This window comes from Anolis sagrei, chromosome 3, assembly GCF_037176765.1.
Source record: "Anolis sagrei isolate rAnoSag1 chromosome 3, rAnoSag1.mat, whole genome shotgun sequence".
NCBI classification, from domain to species: Eukaryota; Metazoa; Chordata; class Lepidosauria; order Squamata; family Dactyloidae; genus Anolis; species Anolis sagrei.
Window position 1 is genome coordinate 158,565,457 of NC_090023.1, and position 26,567 is coordinate 158,592,023.

Genomic DNA, 26,567 nt, shown 5'->3' on the forward strand with positions numbered 1-26,567 from the left:
ACCATCTCTCCAAGGGGCTCGGAGTGGCTTACATGAGGTCAAGCCTGACAACACATCAATAAAACAAAAACAATAAGCAAAAACAATACAATTAATATAACTCACATGTAAACATTAAGATCGTCTGGGGAGGCCCTGCTCTCGATCCCGCCTGCGTCACAGGCGTGTTTGGCGGGGACGAGAGACAGGGCCTTCTCAGTGGTGGCCCCTCGGCTATGGAATGCCTTGCCGGCAGACATCAGACAGGCACCTTCGTTGCTGACGTTTCGGAGAATGGTTAAGACCTGGCTTTATGAACAAGCGTTTGGCTAAGCAATGCAACCAATCAAGGAAGACGGTAAATGGAACATAGGAATGGCACAAGGACTATGAGAACGGATCTGATTTCAACTGAGGCGTTATATATGTTGTTTTGTTGATTTGTCTTGTCTGATTGTTAATTGTTGTGGATCGATGTGTTGATCCTGTTGTTGCATTGTTATGTTTTTAATTGCACTGTAAACCGCATTGAGTCGCCTGTTAAGGGCTGAAAAATGCAGTATAAAAATGAAGCAAATAAATAAATAATAAACAGTAACACACAAGGATTTTAAAACCCATGGCTGTGTGGAAGGACCCTAGGACCCCTTCTACACTGCCACCCACATTATCTGCTTTGAACTGGATTATATGAGTCTACACTGCTATATAACCCAGTTCTATGCAGATATTCTGGATTTTATATGGCAGTATAGATGGGGCCTAAGTTAACTTTAAGGCAGTAAACAACAACAAAGTTATATATAGTACATCCCATTTTGGCACATTAATCATCAAATTTCATTGGCATGGGTGACGAATAAATAAACCTCTTATGTCATGTCATCATGCACTTATAATTTATGAAGAACACAATTCTTAAACATACTGGGGGAGCTGTGAATTTTCCATCTGTCTCTGTTTAGACACCATTCACAAATGACTGCTACAGAAGTATGATAATCTTTAAAGCTAATTTTATTAATTGGAATACATGGAATCAACACAGAGAGAGTATTTTATAGGCTGCCTTTCTTTCATCAGTACAGGTGAGAGGTAGAGAAGGTAGCCAAACAACCAGAATTTCTGCTTGGGGCCGAAGTGTAAAGCGACAAGAGTACTGTGTGATACTTGTTGAAGAAATTTCGTATCATCTCCCAGCTCATTGGGGCTCCAGGGGCAACGAACAAATATAAGCAATTAAAACAGTATGAAGATAAGCACATTTTAAAAACACACTAGAGTACTCTTCAAAACAGTATAAAATAATCATAAAACACAGAGCAAATTTCAAACGTTGAGTGCTGTGTGGAACGGCAGCTGCGGCTGCTTACTAGAAGCTTATTAAAGCGATGGGGCCGTAATAATAATAATAATAATAATAATAATAATCCTTTATTTGTACCCCGCTACCATCTCCCGAAGGACTCGGTGCGGCTTACAAGAGGCCGAGCCCAAATACAATAATAAAACAACAACAATACAGCAAAATAAATCAAAAACAAAGCAAAGCAATAACATTAACAACACACAATGACACAATTAAAAACTATGGCAGGGCCAAATGTATTAAAATTAAAAAAAAGTGCTGGGCATAACCAGGAGAAAAGGGTAGGTGTTAGGAGAGGGATGGGTTTGCAGATATCCTGAATCTCTGATAAAGTGCATTGGGGACAAAATGCTTGAGATTTCCTCATTCTGGGAAGGCACACTGGAACAACCACGTTTTCAAGCTCCTCCTAAAAATTGCCAGCGATGGGGCTTGCCTGATGTCCTTAGGGAGAGAGTTCCAGAGTCGAGGGGCCACCACCAAGAAAGCCCTATCCCTCGTCCCCACCAATCGCGCTAGTGATGCAGGTGGGATCGTGAGTAGGCACTCTCCAGATGAACGAAGAGATCATGTGGGTTCATACACAGATATGTGGTCACACAGATAAGTGGGTCCCAAACCGTTTAGGGCAGGGGTCCTCAAACTTTTTAAACAGAGGGCCAGGCCAAAGTCCCTCAAACTGTTGGAGGGCTGGATTATAATTTGAAAAATACATGAATGAATTCCTATGCACATTGCACATATCTTAGTTGTTGTGCAAAGAACACTTAAAAACAATACAATAATTAAAATGAAGAATAGTTTAAACAAAAATAAGCTTATTAGTATTTCAATGGGAAGTGTGAGCCTGTTTTTGGCTGAATGAGATAGCATTGTTGTTGTTTTCAAGTTGTTTCAGACTTAGATTGACCCTGAGCGAGGGCCAAGTAAATGACTTTAGAGGGCCGTATTCGGCCCCCGGGCCTTAGTTTGAGGACCCCTGGTTCAGGGCTTTGTAGGTAAGCACCTGCACCTTGAATTGGGACCGGAAAATGAATGGCAGCCAGTGGATAATATCCTTGGGCAAGGAGTTGCACAGTCAAGGTGCTGCTACAGTGAAAGCCGTGTTAACTGTACCCACATACGTAGGTGGCGCAGTGGGTTAAAGCCCTGTGCTGGCAGGACTGAAGACCGACAGGTCACAGGTTCGAATCTGGGGAGAGGCGGATGAGCTTCCTCTATCAGCTCCAGCTCCCCATGCGGGGACATGAGAGAAGCCTCCCACAAGGATGATAAAACATCAAAATCATCCGGGCGTCCCCTGGGCAATGTCCTTGCAGACGGCCAATTCTCTCACAACAGGACACTCCTGACACAACAAAAATGTGGACGACTTTTGGTCGTCCACATTCACTGGGTTTAGGAGCCTGGAAATCCAATGAAAGTGAAAAAAATATGATTACATAAATTGCTATTTTGTTGTACCTGATATCCCAGGGTCTGATCCCAGGTTGTCTGCTTGAACTGGATTATATGAGTCTCCAGTGCCATATAATCTGGAATAAGCAGATAATCTGGGATCCGATCCTGGGATATAAGGACACTGTAGAAGGAGAGAGAACATTCCTCCAGGAATGTCTAAGGGCCCTTCCACACAGTCCTATACCCCAGAATATCAAGGCAGAAAATCCAACATTATCTGAGTGTGGGCTCAGATAATTTGGTTCAAAACAGATATTGTGGGATTTTCTACCTTGATATTCTGGGATAGAGGGCTGTGTGGAACAAAACCTGACTACCAGTATTAAAAAAAAACTCTAAAATTACGACAGCACAACAACAGAGAGGAAACAAACAAGGACATCTAATCACCTCTCAACAAAAGATTGCCCTAGGCAGTGCCAGGCCATCAAATGCTAATCAAGTTGGTCAGTTGAAACATTCACACCTACAGACAAGAGTTCTTTGTCCCACCTTGGTCATTCCACAGATATATGAACCCACTTTCCTAGTTCCAACAGACCTCACTACCTCTGAGGATGCTTGCCATAGATGCAGGCGAAACGTCAGGAGAGAATGCCTCTAGAACATGGCCATATAGCCCGAAAAAATCTACAACAACCCAGTGATTCCGGCTATGAAAGCCTTTGACAATACAAGGACTTGTTTACTTAGCAATAAACCCACCGAAGATCATGGGACCTGAGAAGTAAAGGCCTGCGTTGCTCAGTGCGCAGCGTCCGCGTCCCTAAGTGACGCTTCCGTGACCGCAACAAACATGGCTTCCAACGCCAGTAACCAAAATGGAGGACCGCCAGCCTCAGCGCAGGCGGGACCTCTAGAAGTTTCCGCGGCTTCCCCACCAGCGGCAGCCATTTGATGAACGCGGCTGGATAGAACTCAATGCTGCCCTCAGTTAAGATGGCCGACGAAGAGACGGCGTGCCCATTTTGGATGAGAGCCACGGGAACGGCGAGGAGCCAATGAGAGCGCGGGCGGGGCGCGCGCCTCCCTTCCTCCCAGAAGGCTTTGCTGCCGGCCAGACAGGTACGCTACGCAACTGACGCCGAAGAGGTGAGTGGGTCGCCAGAGAAGGAGAAGAGTCTCTTTGGGAAGGGGCCTTCATAGCCTGGTGTAGCAGCTCTTGCACAGAATAAGGGAGGCCAAATAGGGGCCCCTTGTTTGAATTATTCATTATCTCTTGTTTCTAGACTTGGGACTGACTTTTTGGCATCCTCCAAACTGCGTCAACGTGACCCTTGAGGCCTCAGTGCCTTTGAGGCAGGCTCCTGGTTTTACAGCTGGTCTTCCTGATACTTTTTAATGCCCTTCCACACAGGCATATAACCCAGAATATCAAGGCAGAAAATCCCACAATATCTGCTTTGAGCTGGGTTATCTGAGTCCACACTACCATATACCCCAGTTCAAAGCAGATAATGCGGGATTTTATTCATCTGGGTGGAAGGGGCCTCAGAAATTCTGTCCAGGTTGGGCCTTCCTCATCTGAAATGCTTAGGACCAGGCCTCTTTGGGGTTTTGGAAGTCCTGTATTTGTACATTAGCTTTGATTATGTTGTTATGGATCTTAACGGCATTTATTTATTTATTTCAGTTACTTTTACCCCGCCCTTCTCAACCCCCAAGGGGGGGACTCAGGGCGGCTTACAAAAAAGGTACAATTCGATACCTACATAGAGTACATGTACATATAAAAACAGCAATCAACATTTATCACAATTAAACAATCAATATATAACACAATCACTAAAAAGTAATCACGAGCTCAGCGTGGGTCTTTCAGAGTTCCATAATTCCATTCCATTTGTCAATCCCACCACGTCCTTTTTCATCTGCCAGGTTGTCCAAATGCCTGATCCCAAATCCATGTTTTCAATTTTTTTCTGAAGGAAAGGAGGGATGTCGCCGATCTAATTTCCCCCAGGAGTGAATTCCACAGGTGAGGGGCCACCACCGAGAAGACCCTGCTTCTCATCCCCGCCAATCTCATTTGTGATAGAGGCAGGGTCGAGAGCAAGACCTCCCCAGAAGATCTTAGATTCCGAGGTGGGACGTAGAGGGAGATCCGTTCGGACAGATACACTTAAAATACAATTATAATTATTATATAATAATAATAATACTTTATTTGTACCCCCCTACCATCTCCCAAAGGGACTTGGTGCGGCTTACGTGAGGCCAAGCCCACAGACTATCAATAAACAAAAGCGATAACAAATGAATCAATACAAAACAGTTAAAGTAAAACGCAAAACAAGAAATACACAATAAGCAATAAACATAACAATAACATTTAAAAACCTATGGCCAGGCCAAATGTAATAATTAAAATTTAAAATGCTGGACATGAACAAGGTAGGGTAAACTAGGATAAGGTTTTTAAAGAAAGATGAGGGGACGCAGATAATCCTAAATCAATATTAAAGTGCATTTGAGGACATATTGCTAAGAGTTTTCCTTATTCTGGGAAGGCACACTGGAACATTTATGCCCCACTTTATATCCCCCCAAAAGGACTCAAAGTGGCTTGAAAGAAAAGCATCAGCATAACCACTGGAGCCCCCGGTGGCGCAGTGGGTTAAACCCTTGTGCCAGCAGGACTGAAGACCTACAGGTTGCAGGTTCGAATCCGGGGAGAGCGCTGATGAGCTCCCTCTTAACAGCTACAGCTCCTCATGCGGGGACATGAGAGAAGCCTCCCACAAGGATGGTAAAAACATCAAAACATCTGGGCGTCCCCTGGGCAACATCCTTGCAGGCTGCCAATTCTCTCACACCAGAAGTAACTTGCAATTTCTCAAGTAGCTCATGACACAACAAAAGAAAAAAAAAAGCATAACCATTTAAAAATATACAAATATACTAACATTAAAACAGGATCAAATATAACTAGTATTTAAAAAATTCCCACAGTTAAAAACCATTAAAACACCTTCAAAGTTAAAAACCACAGCACCCCCAGAAGTGATCTTAAACACCCTCATCTTTAAAAGCCTGCCTGGATAAAAAGGTTTTAGCCTGCTGCTAGAAGGATATCAGGGAGTAAGCCATTCTGGCTTCCCTATGAAGAAGGGAGTTACAGAGACAAGGGGTAGCCACCAAGAATGAAGGTGTGTTCTCTCATTCCACCAACCGGCTTGTGATGGAGTTGGGACCAAGAAAAGGGCCTCTCCTGAAGATCTCAGGGCCCAGGCAATTTTGTACAATGGGGATGTGGTTAGCCAAATAGCCTGGATCTGAACTGTCTGGGGCTTTAAAGGTCATAACCAGTACTTTGAATTGTCACCAGAAACAGACTGTTAGCCAGTGGAGCTGCTACAACGGATGGGTTGTCTGATCCCTGTAGCCAGCCCCAGTGAGCAACCTGGCTACAGATCTTTGAACCACCTGAAGTTCCTGAACACTCTTCAAAGGCAGCCCAACGTAGAGCATGTTATAGTAATCCGGACGGGATGTAACTAAGATATGTACTACCATGGCTAGAATTAGCTTCTCAAGGAACGGACGCAGTTGGCACAAATGTTTTACTTGTGCAAAGGCCTCCTGACCACCGCCAACACCTGGTCCTCTAGGTTCAGTGCCGAGTCCAGGAGGGCCCCCAAACTGCAATCTGTGTCTTCAGGGAGAGTGATCCCATCTAGCACAGGCTGAATCCCTATTCCCTGGTTTGTCTTCTGATCAGAATCTTGTCTGGATTACATTTCAATTGGCTTGCCCTCATTCATCCATTACTGAGGCACTGGTTTAGGGTCTGGACAGCTTCCTTTGCATAGGTGGACAGGAGTAGTATTCTGGATGACCTCTCTATGTTATTCTGTTTTAATGTTTGCATATTTGTAAATTTTAAAATGTACTGAAAGTCTTTTAATGTATAAGCCGCTTTGGGTCTCCGTGTTGGAGAGAAATAATAGTAATAACAACAACATCACCCTCGGGTTTATTTTGCAGTTTGTGTCCTTGTTGAGAAGATCTCATCCCATTTTTCTGACCCTGTAATAATTGGATTTTGAAAACATTGGCTGGTTGTGGAAACAATGATTAGTGATCATGTGACCAGCATGACTGCATGGAGCACTGTTACCTTCCCATTTGCATGTTTTTGAACTGCTAGGTTGGCAGAAGCTGGGCCTAACAGTGGGAGCTCACCGTGCTCCCTGGATTCGAACCACCAACCTTTCGGTCAGCAAGTTCTTCAGCTCAGTGGTTTTACCTACTGCACCACCTGGGGCCCTATACACACACTTTCTCGATATAGATATAGATATATATGTATACATACACACACATACAGACATACGTATATGTATGTATGTGTGTATGTATGTATGTGTATATAGATGTATGTGTGTATATAGATAGATAGATAGATGGATATTACTGACAGTATGTTTCCAAAAAAATAATGTCATGAAATTGGTTCTAGATTGCAGTATCAACCAACATATATTTTTTTCTTAATTGCATCTTCTGATAATTTTTTCAGATTAAAAAATGAACTATAGGGCACATGACTTTTTAAACTCATTGTGATGTCACATGGTTATGACTCGGTATGTAGTGATTCAGCATGTAGTTAGTTGCCTGTTAAAAAAATGATAACTTCTTGTAGAGTCTTGTGCCAAGAAGTGTTACTGCTTCTTGCATCATTTTTATTACTCTGCCCTTTTATTTTTAAGAAATTGGAGAAGCTGAAAGCAGACTTTGTTTTCTAAAAATATGTGATACTTTAAAATTTTAAGTGAAATACCTCAGTCCTAGATCTGGCTGCTTAAAAGTCTCACATTTTTACAGTCAGATGTGACTTACTCAGGGTCAAGTATGAAAAAGAATGCAGTTTAAGTAAGAGTCCTCTTTCTAACATTGTCAGTCAACCGCTCTTTAGGTTTTTCATAGAGTCACAATTAACTGAATGGTTTCCCATGTAGATATATTATGGTATAAAAACAACCAGCCCTGTTAAAAAACTAATATGATTTTTTTTACTTCAACTCTTTTCTTGACACATTTCATAGATCTCTTTGACATAATGATTCTTTAACTTAGATTTGTTTGTTTAAAAGTCCAGTTGATATTAATATCAGCCAAGTTTTGTAATATCTTTTTTCATCTAGAAGGACACTGTTCAAAATAATTTGAAATTAGTAGGAAGAGAAGGACACATTTGTGCAATATTTTCCTAGCTTATGTTGCCATTGTTATGTACTTAATGTCAGGTAGTCATTTAGAATTTATAGTAGATGAAAGGTCTAGTGTGATGCAGTAGTTTGAGTATTGGATTATAACTCTGGAGACAAGGCGTGTCCGTGCTCAGTCATGGAAATCCACTTGGTGACCTTGAACAGGTCACAACCTGTCATCCTCAAAGGGAAAGCAAAAACAAGCCACCTCTGAAGAAAACCCTGTGATTATCATAAACCCAGTTTAGTGTTGTCATGAACTGTAAACATGAAGGCATACAACAACAGTGAGGTAGATGGAAAATTTAGTGACATTTTTCTTGAATCCTTGCTAGTTTTGCATTAATTAAATTACAGAAAACTACTGATATAGTGCCTTTTTCACCATGGACACCAAAAGTCTATCTCACGGAAAGTTTTGAAAAATTGTTGAATTGAATCCTGTACATTCCAGCAGACCCTTACAGTGCCTGTTCTTAAACGGGACTGGAATTAAGATCTGTGGGGGAAGAAAACTGCTGTGGGAGAGTATGATATTTCTGTTTTTTTCTCTTATAATACCTACAGTTTTTCTAATGAGACAAAATGGGAACTTGGAGGAAACAACAGGGGCCCATGTGTTGGTGTGGAATAATTTCTAGTAGTCTTGGCTGCCAGTATTGCTAGTAGCCATATTGGCTGGGGATATTGGAAAATTATAGTCCAAAACAGTAACTTCCAAAGTTTGCATACACTCCTTATCCCTGAAGTTGCTATCTGCCATGTTTAAAACAATGTGGCCTTCTAGTTTTGTAAAGAAGCGCCAAGGTAAAATACCCTCTGTCTCTTGGGGAATCTTTCTGTTTACTTTTTTTCCTTTGGAACTTGTTTGCATTTGTTGACAGGTGAAATATTTTTTTAATCACCTGTCAACATTGAAGGGAGTGTGCTGTCTTTATTTGAATTTGATCCTTTGCTTCTCTATCTAAATTGGGAATAACTACAATTTAGTACTGGAATAATACCTTTCCATGTCAAATTTCCTTGGTTTCCACATTAAATCTATGGCTTCTCCAAGTTAAAGGATCTTTATTTATTTATTTATTTACTTTGCTTGTATACCGCAATTTCTCAGCCTTGTAGGCGATTCAACGCGGTTTACAACAAGAGCAAAAGTCAATCCAACAGCATACAAAATTTAAAAACCATTAACAGCATAATATACGAAATGACACATCAATAACAACATATTAACGTCTCGTAACTAGAATCGTGATCCAATTCGTCTTCCATAATTCCGTTTCCTATATTCATCGTGTACATTGCATTGTTTAACCGAACGCCTGTTCGAACAGCCAGGTTTTTAGTTTTCTTTGAAACACCATTAACGAAGGGGCTGATCTAATGTCCATGGGAAGGGCGTTCCACAGCCGAGGGGCCACCACAGAAAAGGCCCTGTCCCTCGTCCCCGCCAGCCGTGCCTGTGATGCAGGCGGGATCGAGAGCAGGGCCTCCCCAGAAGATCTTAGAGTCCTGGTGGGTTCATAAGCAGAGATACGTTCGGATAGGTAGCTTGGGCCAGAACCATTGAGTAGTGGAGCCACACTGGATCTTTGCTAGAGATCTTTAAGATTGGTCAGCCAGAGTTGGTAGAGCAAGCAGCCTGATATGAAGCACTATTGTATCCAGCTGTTCTTACACAACAATATTATAGAACTTGCCTGCTTCTTCATGCCACCCTTTTCCCTATGCCTGTAGTACCGTTGCTGAGGATTAATTGTCTTGCTTTTATGTTGTTACAGGAAGGACTTGCACTTGGCCTGACTGCCGCAGTTATGTTGGCAGCAAGGTTGGTGTGCCTCCGGGCCCTTCCAAGCAGGGGCCTCGGCCCTGCCATCAGTCATGCTCCGGCTTTTAGGAATTCCACTCTCAAGACCAAGCAGTGGCTCTTGCAGCCTTATCAGGTAGGTATCTTTGAAAAACCAATCCTTGTTTTGAGATTTATATTTTTGATGCTTGAGGTTTTTCTTAAATCCTTTATGTGCAGATTGGTCATTCACTACACAGTTCAGTGTGTTATATAGGTTTTCTACTTTAAAAACCCAAAATGGCCTAGATCTATCCATTGGAACACCAATATGCAATGTAACATAAGCATTTATCAAATTTTGTGACATGTGTGAGATGCAGGAGAAAAGTGTAGTAACGTGCAGTCAAGCCCAGTTGTTTCTGTTCAGGGGACAGGTGACTTACTGGTCTTTATTTGGATGCATTATGAAAAGATCGCTTCCTGCTTTGTGAACGTGCTCGTCCAGTTTTGGAGTTTGTACATTCATTCTACTTCTCACTCTCTCCTAAGTATAACACAACTTAACAAAAAATCTTGGTGTCTTTGTATTTAGGCCTGTTCCTCCAGTTATCTGGAGGTTGATTCATAAAATTGTATTGGATAGGAATCAGCTCTAGTTTCCTTGATATGGTTATCATGATTTTCTAGGGACAAATAGATGAATCCTGGGATGTGGTATATGTTTTGTATCTCACCTATCACCTAGAGCTGATAGGTGAAAACTGGTACATTTTTTTTTAATCAGTGGGTAAAATACACCCAGAAACAGTCTAACATTTTAGGCACCAAAATTTGTGTTGGTCTTTATAATCTAAACAGCATAGCTCTTCCAAATCCAGACAACATGGGAACTGTAGTTTGTATGTGGCAGGTTTTATTTCTCTCCTGCTGGAAAAAGAGTGCAGCTGATGCTAGATTGATCAACATACCAGTAAATTTCCTGTTTTCCTCATTGTAACAGAATGCTTTGGGGGAAGCCTGCAAGAAGGCCACGAGTGCAAAAACAACCTCCTACTTATGGTCTCCAATAGTTGGTAACTTTGGCTGTATCTGCATAGCAGAATTATAGCGGTTTGCCACCACGTTAACTGCCTTGGCTCAGTATTATGAAATTCTGGTGTTTGGAGATCTTGCCCCTTTTCTGTCAGAGATCTGCTGCCACAACAAACTACAAACACTAAGAATCCATAGGATGAAGCTATGGATGGTGATGTCAAACTGCTACAGTGTGGATGGTCTCATATTCTACTGCCTAATCCAGGTTATTGTATTTAATAGCTTAGGTCCTGCATGGTGTGGCCTATAACCTATCCTAGGCTGCCTCATCATGCATTGATTTCTACATGTATGTGAATAATGCAATCTTGTGGATGGCCATGGTCTTTCTGAACTTTTGCATTAGGCAAGAGATCGTTCAGACTTCCATTCTTACTACTTGCGTATTAGGGGGAATTTGCTTCCACCTTAGGCTTATAGACTCTCTTGTCTTTCAGAATCTAATTTTCATGTGCAGGTAATAGTAACAATATAGGAAAATATTTTCCCGAGTAATTTTAATTGCTTAGTTTTCTAAAACCTCTTTGATTTTCTCTCTGTGCTTAATTGTATTTTTGTCACTATATGTAACACAAGGCCAGAAAGAATTCTAATTCCATTTGCCTTTTGCCTATGTTTGAGTCTTTTCTAAAAGCCATTATCCATTTTAGCACTATTTTTCCAGTTAACTATATTCATACTTGTCAGTTATACTTACTCAGATATAGTTTCTCTGAATTATGGTCCAAAATGCAAGGGCGGGGGGAATCCATTTACTTTTTGAATAGAAATCTAGAATCTATTTTTTATTGTAACAGGGATATGCCTCCAGAGCTAGGGTGGGAATACGTCGGGGGAAAACTGGACAAGAAATTAAAGAAGCTGCTTTTGAACCATCAATGGAGACAGCATTTAAAGGTGTGCGTGTGTTCCTTAAAGTTCACTAGTTGTCAGAGAAGAGGCAAGGTGAAATACAAAATAATGATTTTATATATAAGTGATTTTAATGTTTGTATATATTTATGATTTTATGTCCTGGCATTGAATGTTTGCCATATATATATATTGTGCTCCACCCTGAGTCCCCTGTGGGATGAGAAGGGTGAAATATAAATGTTTTACATCAATAAATAAATAAAATAAGAGGCAGCAGGAAATTGGCAAGTTGCTGTCCTATTACATTTCTACTATAGAGTCAACTTAAATCAACATGCATTTAAAATGTTGCAATAAGTAGATTTTGGAATTACTTTGTTTCCAAACTGGTTTTGATGATGTCTGAATTCAGTGCAAGCAATATGTCTGCCATGGGGATGGGAATTGTGTAATACTCAAAATACTGGACTACCATTTCTCACAGCCCTAGCAGGCAAAGGCAATGATGAGGAATGCTAGAAGTTTCAGTCCAACATCATCTGCATACTGCACTATTTCAAGTACCGTATATTCCGGCATATAAGACGACTGGGCGTATAAGACGACCCCTAACTTTTCCAGTTAAAATATAGAGTTTGGTATATACTCGCCGTATAAGACCACCCCTCTTCCATCGCACACCAAATAAAAATAAAAAATAAAAACATCAGATTTGATTTCAAATCCAAGACTATCAAAGCAGTATCCAGCTCTTCGGCTTAGAAATGGAGATGAGCGCCAACCCCCAGAGCCGGACACGACTGGACTTAACGTCAGGAGAAAACCTTTACCTCACCTGTAAACTCCTGTATGTTTATTATTTATTTAACAGTTGTGTTTCCATGGAGCGTAATAAAGTTCTATAAATTTTTACCTTACCTTACCTTACCTAGAGTGAGACCAGGGCTGGGTCCAATGTCCTTTCCCCAACAACAACAACAATAATGGAAATCTAGAATTGGAAGGGACTCCAATGGCCATCCAGTCTAACCCTAATTCTGCCAGACAGGAACACATGTCCAAGCCCTCCCGACAGATGATAACAACAATAATAGCAATAACAACAGCAATAATAATAGAAGGGAGCTCAATGACCATTCAGTCCAACCCCATTCCTACCAGGCAGGAAGACACAATGCAAGCCTTCCTAACAGGTGGCCATACAACTCTGCTTAACAATAACAACAACAGAACGCTAGAGTTCTCCAATGGCCATCCATTCCAACCCACTCACTCCTGCCAGGCAGGAAGACACAATGCAAGCAGCTAGTGGTAAGCTGAGGGGACAGAAGTTGTCATAAAGCCATCTTGTGCAGCTTCCAAAACCCAACATGTGAGAACATTTTGCACTGCAGCCAGATATTTCCAAGGTCATGCCCAAAGGGTTTGATGAATATACCCTTTTTGAGATAGATCTAAATCAGGCATGGGCAAACTGTAGCCCTCCAGGTGTTTTGGACTTCAACTCCCACAATTCCTAACAGTCAGTATTTGAGAACACAGAAATGCTGGACCACTCTCACAACCACCATGTCAGACTCCACAGAGAAGCCATTGAAATCCACAAGAAGCAGGTGGACAATTTCAACAGAAAGGAGGAAACCATGAAAATGAACAAAATCTGGCTACCAGTATTTTAAAAAACTCCTCTAAAATCAGGACAGTAAATAAAAAACAACACTCAAAAGCAGGGGAAATCCAGACAATAAAAAATCAGGACCAACTAACACCTCCCAACAAAAGATTCCCCCAGGCAGGAAGCAGCCAGGCTTTGAAGCTGCAAGGCCATTCAATGCTAATCAAGGTAGCCAATGGCAACACTCCCACTTGCCTCAAGCAGACAAGAGTTCTTTCTCTCAGCCTGGACATTATTCCACAGATATATAAACCCCACTTGCCATGTTTCCAACAGAACTCACAACCTCCAAGGATGCCTGGCATAGATCTGGGCAAAACATCAGGAGAGGACACTTCTGGAACATGGCTATACAGTCTGGAAATCTCACAGCAACCCAGCCAGTAGCTGTTAGGAATTGTGAGAGTTGAAATTCTAAACAATCTGATAGAAAACTGGGACTTGTAGTTTGGTATGGTGCTGGCTCTCTTAAACAGGGAAGGCTAAGGACCTTGTAAAACTACAACTCCTGTGATTCCATGGCACTGAATCTGTGGCAGTTTTTTGGGGGGGGGGGATTCCCCTTTAAGAGTGGATGGCCCTTGCACTGGGACTTCCCCTTTAAGGCTGCCTCCTTCTTCGGATGCAGAAACAAAACCAAACGGGGGAAAGAGACCCTTTTCTTCCTCCCTCTGCAGGCTATTGAAAACTTTGAAAACTTAAGAGCGGCTGTTCTTTCAGAGGGAGCTGAGCACAGAGACAGGAAAGAAACCCCAAAGAGGGGAGGGAGAAAGAAGAAGTTTCTGCAGCAGGACTTTCTCGGAGGAGGTGCCTTTGTTTGGACTCTCCTTGAGTAGCACTGTTTGAGGAAGGAGAGGAGAGGGAGAAAGAGGTCGGGAATGGGAGGCTTGGGGGCAGCCTCTTCTGCCCCTTTTTCCTTCAGGAGGAGGGCGGGGAGGAGGAGGAGCGGCAGTGCTGCCGGGGGTGATGGCCAGCTGGGCTTGTGCAAGGGCAAGAGCAACAGGCTGCGCTGCTTGGGGATGGCGAGGGGGGAGGAGGAGGATCGGCAGGTCTGCCGGGAGTGCTGGCCAGCTGAGCTGCGAGACCAGCAGGCTCCCTTTGGCCTCTAATGGCTGCTCGCGTCCCTCGCTCTCGGCATCCTCAAGTGGTGGAACTTATAGCCGGCACACAAGACGACCCCCCCACTTTTAAGATGACTTTCTTGGCTTAGAAAGTCGTCTAGTATGCCGGTTTTTACGGTACTCAAAACATAATTCCTGGTTCTATATCAAACACGTTTTGTTTCTTTGTTTACAAATGTTTCTACAAGTCATCGGCTGCACCCAGAGTGGTTTAAAACTTAAAATGCTAAAATAATATAAAACAGTGAAACAGCAAATTTCTCTGAAGACTTAGTAAGCAAATCAAAACTTGTTCAGATATTCTTCTTTATGGAGCTTTCTCCAACTGTTACTTGACAGGAGGTCTGTACTCCGATTTCAGTTGTCTTATCACTTTTATGCATTATGAGCACACATATTCAACCATGTTCAGTCTCACGCATATTTCAGAAATTACATTATCCCAACTGTGAGGCAAATACAGATAAAGATGGTTCACTGCTGTTTTTTCTCTTGCCAGTTGACCGCATGGGAAGATTCATTGTTGCTGGAGGCGCTGTTGTTGGTCTTGGAGCCCTCTGCTACTATGGATTGGGGATGTCCGATGAAGTTGGAGCCTTTGAAAAAGCCATGTAAGAATGTCTTAAATGTTTTTTTTTAAGCTTTGTAAGTTAAAACAAAGTAACTAGAACTGTTTTGGTGAAAATCTGTGTAGAAATAGGATTGTTTTAAATCATAAACAAAACTGAGGATTTCTCATTACTACAATCAATTTTAAAATAGCTATCGAAACAAAATTGGAGTAGAGGATTGCTGTCATAAGCTAAATGACAGTGTGAGAAAGTTCTGCTACTGCAGAAATATTGTGTATATTCATGTATAATTGACCTCATCTATACATTGAGGGCAGGTTTGGGGCCCAAAATTATGTGTTTTGATATGATCTTTGGAGAAGTTGATGGTTATTCCACAGAAAGGGTAAAGCACCAGCACTGCCATGGCCATTTTCTCACTTAGACATTTAAAAAGACCTTCTGCTACTCTACTCAAAAAAAGGGGATGGTTCCTTTTTGGATAAGAGTAAAGGTGCAGCATTTACATTGAACCATAGATAAATCAATTTAGGTTTTTGGGGTCAAATTTTGACTAAAATTTCTAGACTTATTGATGCGTATATACAGTTCATACAGTAGACATTGAAGTCTTTCTTGCTGTGCATTAGTATTACTGTTCTGGTTGCATTACAATATTTTATCTATCATAATTCAAGCTGTAGACTTTATTGGTAAATATATCAACTAAAAATTACTTCCCAGTGAGACCAGAAATTTGAAATGATGATCTGCATACTTCTTTTTCTGACAGTTGTTTTGGTGTGTTGTTGTAATATGAAAAGATGTTGGAGGATCTTTCTTTCTAACAGCCACATAGTTTTCTTTATTTAAGTGCAAATCCCCCACCACCACCACCACACACACACACAAAAGGTAGTTATAATGTGGTATAGCATGTAAACATTTCGGTTGAATTGCTTTCAGGACAAATAATATTTAAAAAATATAATTTTAAAATACCAAACTGCTTTGAAAAGGTATGTACTGCTGTGCCTTGCAAAATATGTGTTTCCAAGGAGACTAAGTATTCAAACTTAAAGCCCAATCCAGCCTTACAATACAACCTCCATTTACACAGAGGACATATTTCTGAACTTACCATAGAAATACAAAACAATGGCTAGTGGCAAACCCTATTGAAAGGAACAACTTCTAGTGGAAGCAAACAGTAGACTCATACAAAAGGGCCTAGAAAATACCTAGAGATAACATCTCTCTAGCATTTCTAGATCCAACAGCACAACTCAGAGGTCACCTTCTGGTGGAACTATGCCATAGAAAAGTTCTAGAGAGAAATTATTTTTTCCAATGAGGTAAATCTGTGAGTACAGGTCCTGCCGATATAGGAGTTTACTGTATTTTGGGAGTAGCAAGACCCATTAATTTCAATAGGGATGTTTTAAACCAGTGAGACTTGACCATGATTCACTTGCTTTGTTGACTTAATGGTTGTGTTCTGTGCACAACCGAGTCTGGAGCCAGTCTGTTGTTGTTCTTGATAGTAATCTATTTATTTGCACAGAATTCCCAGATAACACAGGCTATGTTGGGGAGCGGGGAGGTCACCAAGCTAAATTATATCATGTGTCTGCGACATTAGAGACCTTTTTGTTCAATTTGAGGATTGAATTGGTTACCATATTGATTCCATAAAATATGTCACACCTATATTTTCTTTTGTTCCCAGGATTTGGCCACAGTATGTGAAGGACAGAATCCGCTCCACCTACATGTATTTTGCAGGAAGCATTGGCTTGACGGCCATGTCTGCTGTACTAGTCAGTAGATCTCCTGCCCTCATGAGTTTAATGATGAGGGGTTCCTGGTTGGTAAGGTCCTTTTTGTGTGTTACCTATCTACATATAAGAGTCATAGTATGTCTATCTACTTGTCCATTTTTCTGTACCACAAAGCATGTTGCTAGGTGAAGTGGCTCTCTGTATGTTACTGGGAAAGAGAGGAAGGGAGAAAAGAGCCACAAAGAGAGCCATGTTTCCCTGGAGACATTGAGAGTTAGGCCCTCTCAGAGCTGGAGAAGAGAGAAAGGGAAGGAGGTAAAAAGGAAAGTAAAAGAGAAGGAAGAACAGAATAGAAAAGAAAGAGAAAGAGGTGTGAGATAAGGGACAGAAAAAGAGGGAATAAAGGCGGGGATGGGGCGGGGGAGAGAAGTACCCCTGACACCTGGTCAATAACGAATATATACGCCAGTGTAAAATATAGCAGACCAGACATCTCAAGAGCAGTAATCAGCCTATCATGGATTAGAATTACATTTTCTCCTTAGAAGGCAATATTGAGGCAATATTCTTCAAGTGAATTGTGACTTTGACTCAAAGCTCAGGGAATGTAGGCATATTCCAGAGCTTTTTCTATCTCAAATGGAAAATCAATAGGCACATATTTCTCTGTGACTAATTATAGAATGAAGTACTCTCACTGAATAAAAATAGGTTTGCACTAGGGCTGGATAACAACGGAAAAATTTGTTTCTAAACTCGTTTCGTTTTTAGGGGGTCCATTGCGTTTCGTTTTTTAAAAGAATTCCGAATTTTTCTTTAAAAAGATTTCATTATTTAGTTCGAATTGATTCGTTAATGGCAGACGCAATTGTGCAATACGCTAAAAAAACCTCCAAATGGGACAGGGGGAACTTCTGAAGCTTCCCTCTCCCTCTGTTGTTGACTGTTGGTGTGATAATTTATTTATTTTTTATCACTGATAAAACAAACAACTATAAAACTTGCACCAGACATACGGAAATAATAACGAAACGATTTCGAAACGATTTCGAAACAATTACGAAATAAATTGAGAAATTCGTTTCGATTTTTAGTTGTTCCTGCATGGCTCAATATCGGATTGTAAGCTAATTTAAATACGAATCAATAACGAATTATGAAATTAACGAACAAAACTGCCCAGCCCTAGTTTGCACATCTTCAGCTACTTCAACAACAGTGTCAACTATTACAGTATTGTTACCAGGGCCTATGCCCATTCAGAAAGAGGTGTTGTCCTATTATAATTCCAGAAAAAGGGTATTCTATGAATACAGTTTTCCCCAGGTTTAATAGATAACTTTTCTCTGATCTATAGTTTTATTACTTTTTACAGTTATGCCATTAAGATTCATTATAGAAAGGAAAGATGGTGAGAGACAGAAATGGTGGTATCTGTAGTACTACAAATTAAGGTTCACCTTGAAGTATTTGTTCTTAAAGGTTCCACTGCTTTTCACCCTTCATTTTTTAAAAGTTTCTTTGAAGATTATCTTCTTAATGTGCTTATCAGTGGGAAACTGATGAGATGAAGATGAAGTGTTCTGTAGTAGGCCAAACTTGAATTTATCATGTTACTCTAAAAGGGAAGGGCTTTTCCAAGCACATTAACCAGAATGTGCCATCATGCCATATTTTCACTGCCCTAAATTTCAAGCTACAATCGGGCAGTACTGTGACTAAAGATAGAAACTCTAAGAATTAATGAATTAGCCCTTACCAAAAAAATACCATATTTTCCGGCGTAATAGACAACTTTTTAACTGTGGAAAATCTTATGAAAAGTTGCGGGTCGTCTAATACGCCCAGTATAAAATAAAAATAATAAGAATAAAAGAAAAGAATAAAATCCAACTCCCTTAGTGGCACAGCCTGAAGAGGGAGGAGGAGGAGGAGGGGTGCAGGGAGGAGGACTAGCGGGCCACATTGCCATGAAGACCAACTGGGGGTGATGACCCACTGGGCTGTCCCCCCCACTCTACTTTCAAGGTCCTGCTCTGCCCCCACCGCTCTCCTCCAAAGGTCACTGGGCTTGCCTAGGCCCAAGGAAGTGCCTCTGGACTACGACTCCCAGCAGGTCCAGGCGGTGGCAGGAGGAGAGCTGCAATGCGGCCTGTCACCCCCCCCCCCCCCCTGCACTCTTCTTCTCCTCCCTTCCTCACATTGACTAGTTTTGCACTTTGGTTTCTTATAACTAGATGGGCATAGTGTTGGAAGAGGGGTAGTCTTATATGGCAAGTATATCCCTAACTTTGTATTTTATCTTGAAAAGTTGGGGGGTCATATTATATAGTTGTCTTGTATGCCAGAAAATATGGTAAGTTGAGTTGCTAGTCCAAATTGACTAGATCCATTGGTGTCATTGGACCTTTTGCTGTTACACTGCTGTTATCAGAAGAGTTACGAACAGAACAATCTGCCCCCTGGAAAGTAAGAAAGTGTTTTCAGAGGGGGAAAGAGACAGGATTTTCTGTTGTGAACGAACCATTTGTGGAGTAACTTAAACAGCAGTACGGAATGCTTCCTAGGAGAGATAATGGTCAAGAAAGTCTTTTTCATATGAAAAAGAAATCAAATCAGGTTCCTTGTGTCCACTAGAGGGTAGTCTTGATAATTTAGTAGCATGTTGTCTTTAATGTAGAACATAATAGGAATGTAATGTAGTTAAATGAAAATGAAATGCACGAACAACTCTTCAAAGAGACAATGCTGTATATACAGCAGCTTCCATTTACTTTACTTTAAACTATGGTATGCAAAATTGTTTACATAGTTATTTTATAAACTGCTTTGAGTCCTAGCTTTGGGTAAAAGGTGGGATATAAATGAATAAATAAAATGCATAATGCTCAAATAGCTGTAAAAATGATTTAATTGTAATAATAATCTTTTACAGGCAATAGGTGCAACCTTTGCAGCAATGATTGGAGTTGGCATGTTGGTTAGATCAATAGATTATGAGCAAAGTCCTGTCCCTAAACATCTAGCTTGGATGCTGTATTCAGGTATGTAGTTTGCAATTCTCATTATTATTTTCAAATATATATAATTTGTCAACAATATTATCTTGAATGCCTTTCTTAATGCAGTCAGATTTTGAATTTGCATTGGTCAAATGTAACTTTTACAGTCAACACTAATAAAAATCGGACTGAAAATTAACAGTTACTTGCATGATCAAAAACATTCCCAAGAGAGCTTTCTAAAATATTGGGCACCTCCACCCCGTCTTGGCAGATAAAGAACCCTTGGAATTGGGTTGCAGAATTGCAAAAAATAATGGTTCTGAGAGAGGTGGCACCTTTCTTCCCTTTCAGCCAACTATTCAACTATTGATTGAATAGCTTCTTGGTGTAGATCCCCATCAGATTTAAGTAGATGGTTTCACCCCTTTGGCCTGATTTTGGGTAGAATTGCTCTTCCATTCTAATTGGTTGCCTTTACATATTATTCTTGGGATGTTGAAAGAGCTTTTTCTGTTCTGTTACACTGCATTCACAGCAACAGGTTATCTGGACATGATACTGACTTTTACAGTATTTGTATGTTTTAATTATTTTGTAACCCACCTTGAGTCATGAGGAGAGGTGGGTAAGAAATGAAATAATAATAATAATAATAATAATAATAATAATAATAATAGTTTCTTCCTGCACTAGTGTTAAATTTGTGGCCATATATTGTGGACAAACGCGAACTTGGAGACACATGCCATAAGGTGCCAGAAAGTTTAAATATAAAATGGCCAGGGCCCAAAGGGGAAAGGCTTCCCCTTTCCTGTGGTATTTCCTTGGGTCCTCAAAGAAAGCATTTTAAAAGTTGACGGTCACTTGATAATAGCATCCCAAAAGATGATGGACTAGTCCCCGAAGCTATACAATTTTCTGTGCATGATTGTGTAATTGAGTTTAGCATACAGACTACTAATTTGGGTTGATGAAGTATCTGTTTCAAAAGCATTTATCACATTATAAGTGACATATTGTATGAGGTGTGATATAATGAATAATTGTGTGTGCTCTGAATTGAAAATTCCCTTGTTTGATTAGTTCTGATTGCAATATTACTTCAGGCATATTCTTGCTGGAGGATGTAGGAGGATTTTTTCCTCCTCCCTCTGCACTTTTAATAGTTTTTCTGTTTTAACAATTGTCATGGGAGGATAACTGAGATAATACACATGAAGGACTTTGAGAATTAAAAGAAAAAAAACAATCTTACTTAACATGCATGTTTGCAATCTTAGTTTTATGTCTCCTTGGAGATCACTGTTGCACAACTTGGAATTTCAATTTTAAGTATTTTGTCTTAATTCTCCCTAGTTTCATGCCATTTAGCTGTAACTAGCCCATAACGAAGAGTGGCAAAATAATCTGGGATAGTTTAAGAGTGTTTTGATTATCAATAGATGGGAACATGGTTGCATGAAGAAGTTGTCCCAGTTTGCCTAACTTCTAAAGACAGGAACCTGGCACATCCCCATAAAATGCTTTCTGGCACAACCCCATAAAATTTGGACATTATACTGGTTACACACATAAGCAGAGCCTCTCATCTGAAGACAAACATTTCATCAGATTTCCTTTTTGTAGTGCCTCATATGATATAATCTTACTCTGAATGAAAGAAAAGCAAAAAGAGTTGAGAAGAACCTTGTATTTTCTTAAAGTAAGTAAACACCATCTTTTTCTTCACTTAGGTGTTATGGGTGCTGTGGTAGCTCCCATGACTCTTCTGGGGGGTCCCCTGCTCATCCGAGCTGCTTGGTATACAGCAGGAATCGTAGGTGGTTTGTCTACTGTGGCCATGTGTGCACCAAGTGAGAAGTTTCTGAACATGGGAGCACCTTTGGGAGTTGGCTTTGGCTTTGTGCTTGCATCTTCTGTCGGTAAATAGATAATCTGTTAAGAGTTTGCTTTATGTTTATGGTGCATTTGAATGTATACTGTATATGTTCATGTATAAATCAAGTGGCATTTGCACATTCCCTCCTCTGTGGAATGACTCTCAACTTATCCATGGGCCATATCAAAACCCGTAATTTTGGCCCCCATCCTTGACTTATAGAAGAGGTTGACTTCGTGAAACCTTGTGAACCAACTTACAAGTTTTTTGAGATATGAGCTCAATCGATTTTTGCTTTGACATGCGAGCTGAGATTTGAATTAAGAGCTGAACCAGAGCTATTGCAAGAGTACACCCGCCATCTTAAGCAGAGCTTTAAAGGGAACATCCAGGAAAGCTCTTTGCCCTTAGCTGTTATTTCTACAATCCCATGGCTTTGGAGAGATTGTAGGAAAGGTGAGGGGCCATGAATCTATCATCAGTAAACTTATATCCTGATAAAATAGGCGAGTTACACAGATACCTGTCATTTTAAATCAGGGGTCCTCAAACTAAGACCCAGGGGGCGGATGCAGCCCTCCAAGGTAATTTACCCGGCCCTTGCTCAGGGTCAACCTAAGTCCGAAACGACTTGAAAGCACACAACAACAACAACAACCCTATTTCACCAGCCAAAAGCAGGCCCACACTTTCCATTAAAATATTAATAAGTTTATATTTGTTAAAATTGTTCTTCATTTTAATTATTGTATTGTTTTAAAGTGTTTTTTACACTACAAATAAGATATGTGCAGTGTGCATAGGAATTCATTCATGGTTGTTTGTTTTTTTTTCAAATTATAATCCGGCCCTCCAACAGTTTGAGGGACTGTGACCTGGCCCTATGTTTAAAAAGTTTGAGGACCCGTGTTTTAAATTATCATTGCAGAAGAATTTTACCGAAGTTTCCCACTCATAGTAGGAAAAGGAAACTTATAACCTTCCAATCCTCCCCCTCATCCAACTCGAGAGAGCTTTCCTTCACTTATGTACTCTATACTTAATAAATCCAGTTTATTTCTTTATATTCTATTTTATTATGCATAATCTTTATACATTTATTATTCATAAAGTACATTTTTAAAAATTAAAAACATGTAACAAAAATTGGTGTAGTTTTGGGTGGGGGGCTAGAACGAATTAGTAGCATTTAAATTTCATTTCAATGGGAAAATTTGTTTTGACATAAAAACAGAGCAATTTGAGTTAAGAGCTCAGTCACAGGATGAATTAAACTTGTAAGTCAATATATAATTGTATATGGTACATAAGTTTCATGTACTCATACTCTATTATGATTTGAAGTTTCCAGGCATGTAATAAGGTAGATCCACTAGAGCCAGTTGGCTGATTTAAAACTAGAATTGTTTTTTTTAATACAGCCCTTCCTTTTTTTATCCCTTGCATTGATGTATAAAAAGTAGACAAAAGACAAAGTGGAGGTTCATCTAAGTACAGGTGACCCTCGATATCCATGGGATTTTTCTCCAGCACTCACCGCTGATACCAAACCCCACATAACACTCAAGTCCTTTATATGAACTACTGATGACTGAGAATTGCACATCAGCACCTCACAAAAACTCCCCCCTGATGATTGCTCTGGCAACTGTGTGCCAACAAACTATGAATGAGCTAGATCGCAAATCTGTGAGCCACAAATGACACACTTCTGTGCTAATATTTAAATATTTTAAAGATATGGTTGGTTGAATTCACAGATGTTGAATTCCATAGATACAGAAGACTGACTGAAGTTTGTTATAATAAGGAATGCCTTGTGATCTTAGTGCTGATGGTGATAAGTTGTTCAGACACAATGCTGCCCATTGTGATGTATATGTGGCAGTTTAAAACTCAGTGAAAACATGGTATAAGTGTGTATTGATGTAACATATTTGTTCTTGATGGTCCATATATGTGTTTTCCAGGATCCATGTTCCTTCCTCCAACATCTGCCCTTGGTGCAGGCCTTTATTCTGTGGCTGTTTATGGTGGATTGGTTCTTTTTAGTTTGTTCCTGCTCTACGATACTCAGAAAGTTGTGAAGCGTGCAGAAACTCTACCAATGTATGGTGTAGGACTGCAGAAGTATGACCCCATCAACTCGTAAGTGTTTTCTCATGCTAAGCTTAACACAAAAAGATAAGATCGGTTTAAGAGTAAAGTTCATGTTGTGGGCCTCATCCTGCTTCCATCCCCTTTCTGAACTGATTGGTGTTTGCCTCCAAGTTGGCAAGGAGTGAAACCACAGACTTCTAGTAGTAGATCTTAAAGTTGCTTAAAGTTGGGAGGACAATGAGAATAGATAGAATGTTAGAATGTTTTCAGTTAACAATAGTAAAACATTGTGTGTGATTGTTGACAAGCCTGGATTTACTTAAGTGGCTAGGTTGAGTAGGAACAAAATTCAGACATCTAAGCAAGGAGGTTTTGTGAGGGTTGGTAGCTAAAGAAAGACGTGCCCGTGGGCATAATGACTATAAAAAGTTAACCTAAACTAATATTGGGTTGTTGTAGGTTTTTTCAGGCTATATGGTCATGTTCTAGAGGCATTTTCTCCTGACGTTTCGCCTGCATCTATGGCAAGCATCCTCAGAGGTAGTGAGGTCTGTTGGAACTAGGAAAATGGGTTTATATATCTGTGGAATGACCGGGGTGGGACAAAGAACTCTTGTCCGTTGGAGCTAGATGTGAATGTTTCAACTGACCACCTTGATTAGCATTTGATGGCCTGGCAGTTGTTTAGTGTGGCTTGTTGATGCCTGGGGCAATATTTTGTTGAGAGGTGATTAGATGTGCCTGATTGTTTCCTCTCTGTTGTTTTGCTGTTGAGTTTTTTAATACTGGTAGCCAGATTTTGTTCATTTTCATGGTTTCCTCCATTCTGTTGAAATTGTCCACATGCTTGTGGATTTCAATGGCTTCTCTGTGTAGTCTGACATGGTGGTTGTTAGAGTGATCCAGCATTTCTGTGTTCTCAAATAATATGCTGTGTCCAGGTTGGTTCATCAGGTGCTCTGCTATGGTCAACAAGCCACACCAAACAACTGCCAGGCCATCAAATGCTAATCAAGGTGGTCAGTTGAAACATTCAAACCTAGCTCCAACGGACAAGAGTTCTTTGTCCCACCCTGGCCATTCCACAGATATATAAACCCTTTTGCCTAGTTCCAACAGACCTCACTACCTCTGAGGATGCTTGCCATAGATGCAGGCAAAACGTCAGGAGAAAATGCCTCTAGAACATGGCCATATAGCCCCAAAAACCCTACAACAACCCAGTGATTCTGGCCATGAAAGCCTTCTACAATACATTAAACGAATATTGTTTATGAGTTTTACAAGTGTGTTTTAGCTGAACAATGAAAGGACACATTGGTGATTTCACAGCATCATCCTATTCTGTATTGGTCAAATTAATTACACATAGAGTCACAATAAAAGTTACTTGTTGTTATTTTTCTTATTGAACTGTCTTCCTTTTGTGTTTCAGATGTATGGGCATTTATATGGATACTCTCAACATCTTCATCAGGGTGGCCACCATGCTTGCTGGGGGAGGTGGCATGAAGAAGAAGTAGAGGGCAGCATCTTCTGGCAGGCTGTAATGATGGGTCATCAAACACTTTGGCTTGTCTGCTTAGTGCATAATATTGAATAAAACTATGGTTGTGTACAAGCAGCTTTCATGTAGGAGTCAGATGTTTTAAGCACTTCAACATGAGCTTTCAGGTGTTTTCAGTATAATGTGACTTGACTGTTAGTTTCCTGTTTAATTTTTAAAAGAGCTGAGCGGAAACAGGATTGTTGGCATGCGACTCAGTCACTTTTCACCTCCTTGCGCTTTATTTTTAATATGGGAGCAAAGTTCATTTCAATATAATTATGTTTGTAGCAGATGTACATTTTATTCCTTCCTCCAGAAAGGTGAAAGTCTGTGCAATGCTACAACCTACTTCACATAAAGCATCAGTCAGAAAGTGCAAAGCGTCAAAGCCAATGTGAATTCAAGAAGTGGTACACCTAATTAGACCAATTTTTTCATCGTAACTGAATGTAGCACCTCTGTGCTTGATGAAAAATAATGGCTAATAAAGAAGCGCTCTGAAGGGATAATTGCGTAGGGCCTTCTTTGCATGTAAGCAGAAAAATAAGGAGTCAGTCAGCCAGATAGTTTTTCTGCCATGTTGGGTTTGCTACAATCATGCCTGTGCAGCTTGCCTTCCAAAAATTGCATAAACAGTATTTAAGTGCAATAAACTACAGGTGATGGAGCTAATATCACAAATGGCAGAGCAAACGAAAAAAATGAATTCTTTTGGCGCCTCCAGACCTCCCATTTTGGTTCAAATCCACACTGGGAAACAGCTTTGTCTTTGAATGAAGCTTCCCCCTATGTTCCCAATTCCAAATGCTATCAATGAACTTATATTTTTTCTTTGATCCTGGGAAGTAAGCAGCACCATTCCCCAAACAACAGAGCAGCGATTTCCAAAGATGTTTAGTTAGGATCTGCCTGTTATTTAAATATCACACTTTTACAACTGCAGTATTTTTAAAGCTGGGAAAACATGAATTTGTCAGGTCAAATAAAGGTTGTTTGAAAATTGTGGAAGCCTCCTAAATGCTGTGGCATTTATCTGTTTTAATGGCTGCAATTTAATAATTTTTCTTCCATCTCTTAAAGTCTGTACATGGATTGGTTCTTGAACCAATAAAATCTTAGCCCAACAATTTATCAGTCTTGTT

General features: G+C 40.4%; 1 protein-coding gene across 1 annotated transcript; it reads left to right on the forward strand.

Annotated features, from left to right (window-relative positions):
- The first annotated feature begins 3,800 nt into the window (after positions 1-3,800).
- GHITM (growth hormone inducible transmembrane protein) lies at positions 3,801-26,552 on the forward strand. The gene is made up of 9 exons (XM_067465627.1): positions 3,801-3,901; positions 9,807-9,968; positions 11,707-11,806; positions 15,060-15,171; positions 16,841-16,982; positions 19,828-19,936; positions 21,631-21,819; positions 23,747-23,924; positions 25,312-26,552. Exons 2-9 carry the CDS (start codon positions 9,840-9,842, stop codon positions 25,397-25,399), a joined length of 1,047 nt encoding a protein of 348 aa, XP_067321728.1. The 5' UTR covers positions 3,801-3,901; positions 9,807-9,839; the 3' UTR covers positions 25,400-26,552.
- Positions 26,553-26,567: the final 15 nt, after the last annotated feature.

Excerpts from the sequence above, each read along its gene's own strand:
- GHITM (XM_067465627.1), top strand. The coding sequence starts at position 9,840 with ATGTTGGCAGCAAGGTTGGTGTGCCTCCGGGCCCTTCCAAGCAGGGGC. Across the intron at positions 19,937-21,630 it reads AGCTTGGATGCTGTATTCAG|GTGTTATGGGTGCTGTGGTA; the intron begins GTATGTAGTTTG and ends TTCTTCACTTAG. Across the intron at positions 23,925-25,311 it reads AAGTATGACCCCATCAACTC|ATGTATGGGCATTTATATGG; the intron begins GTAAGTGTTTTC and ends TTTGTGTTTCAG.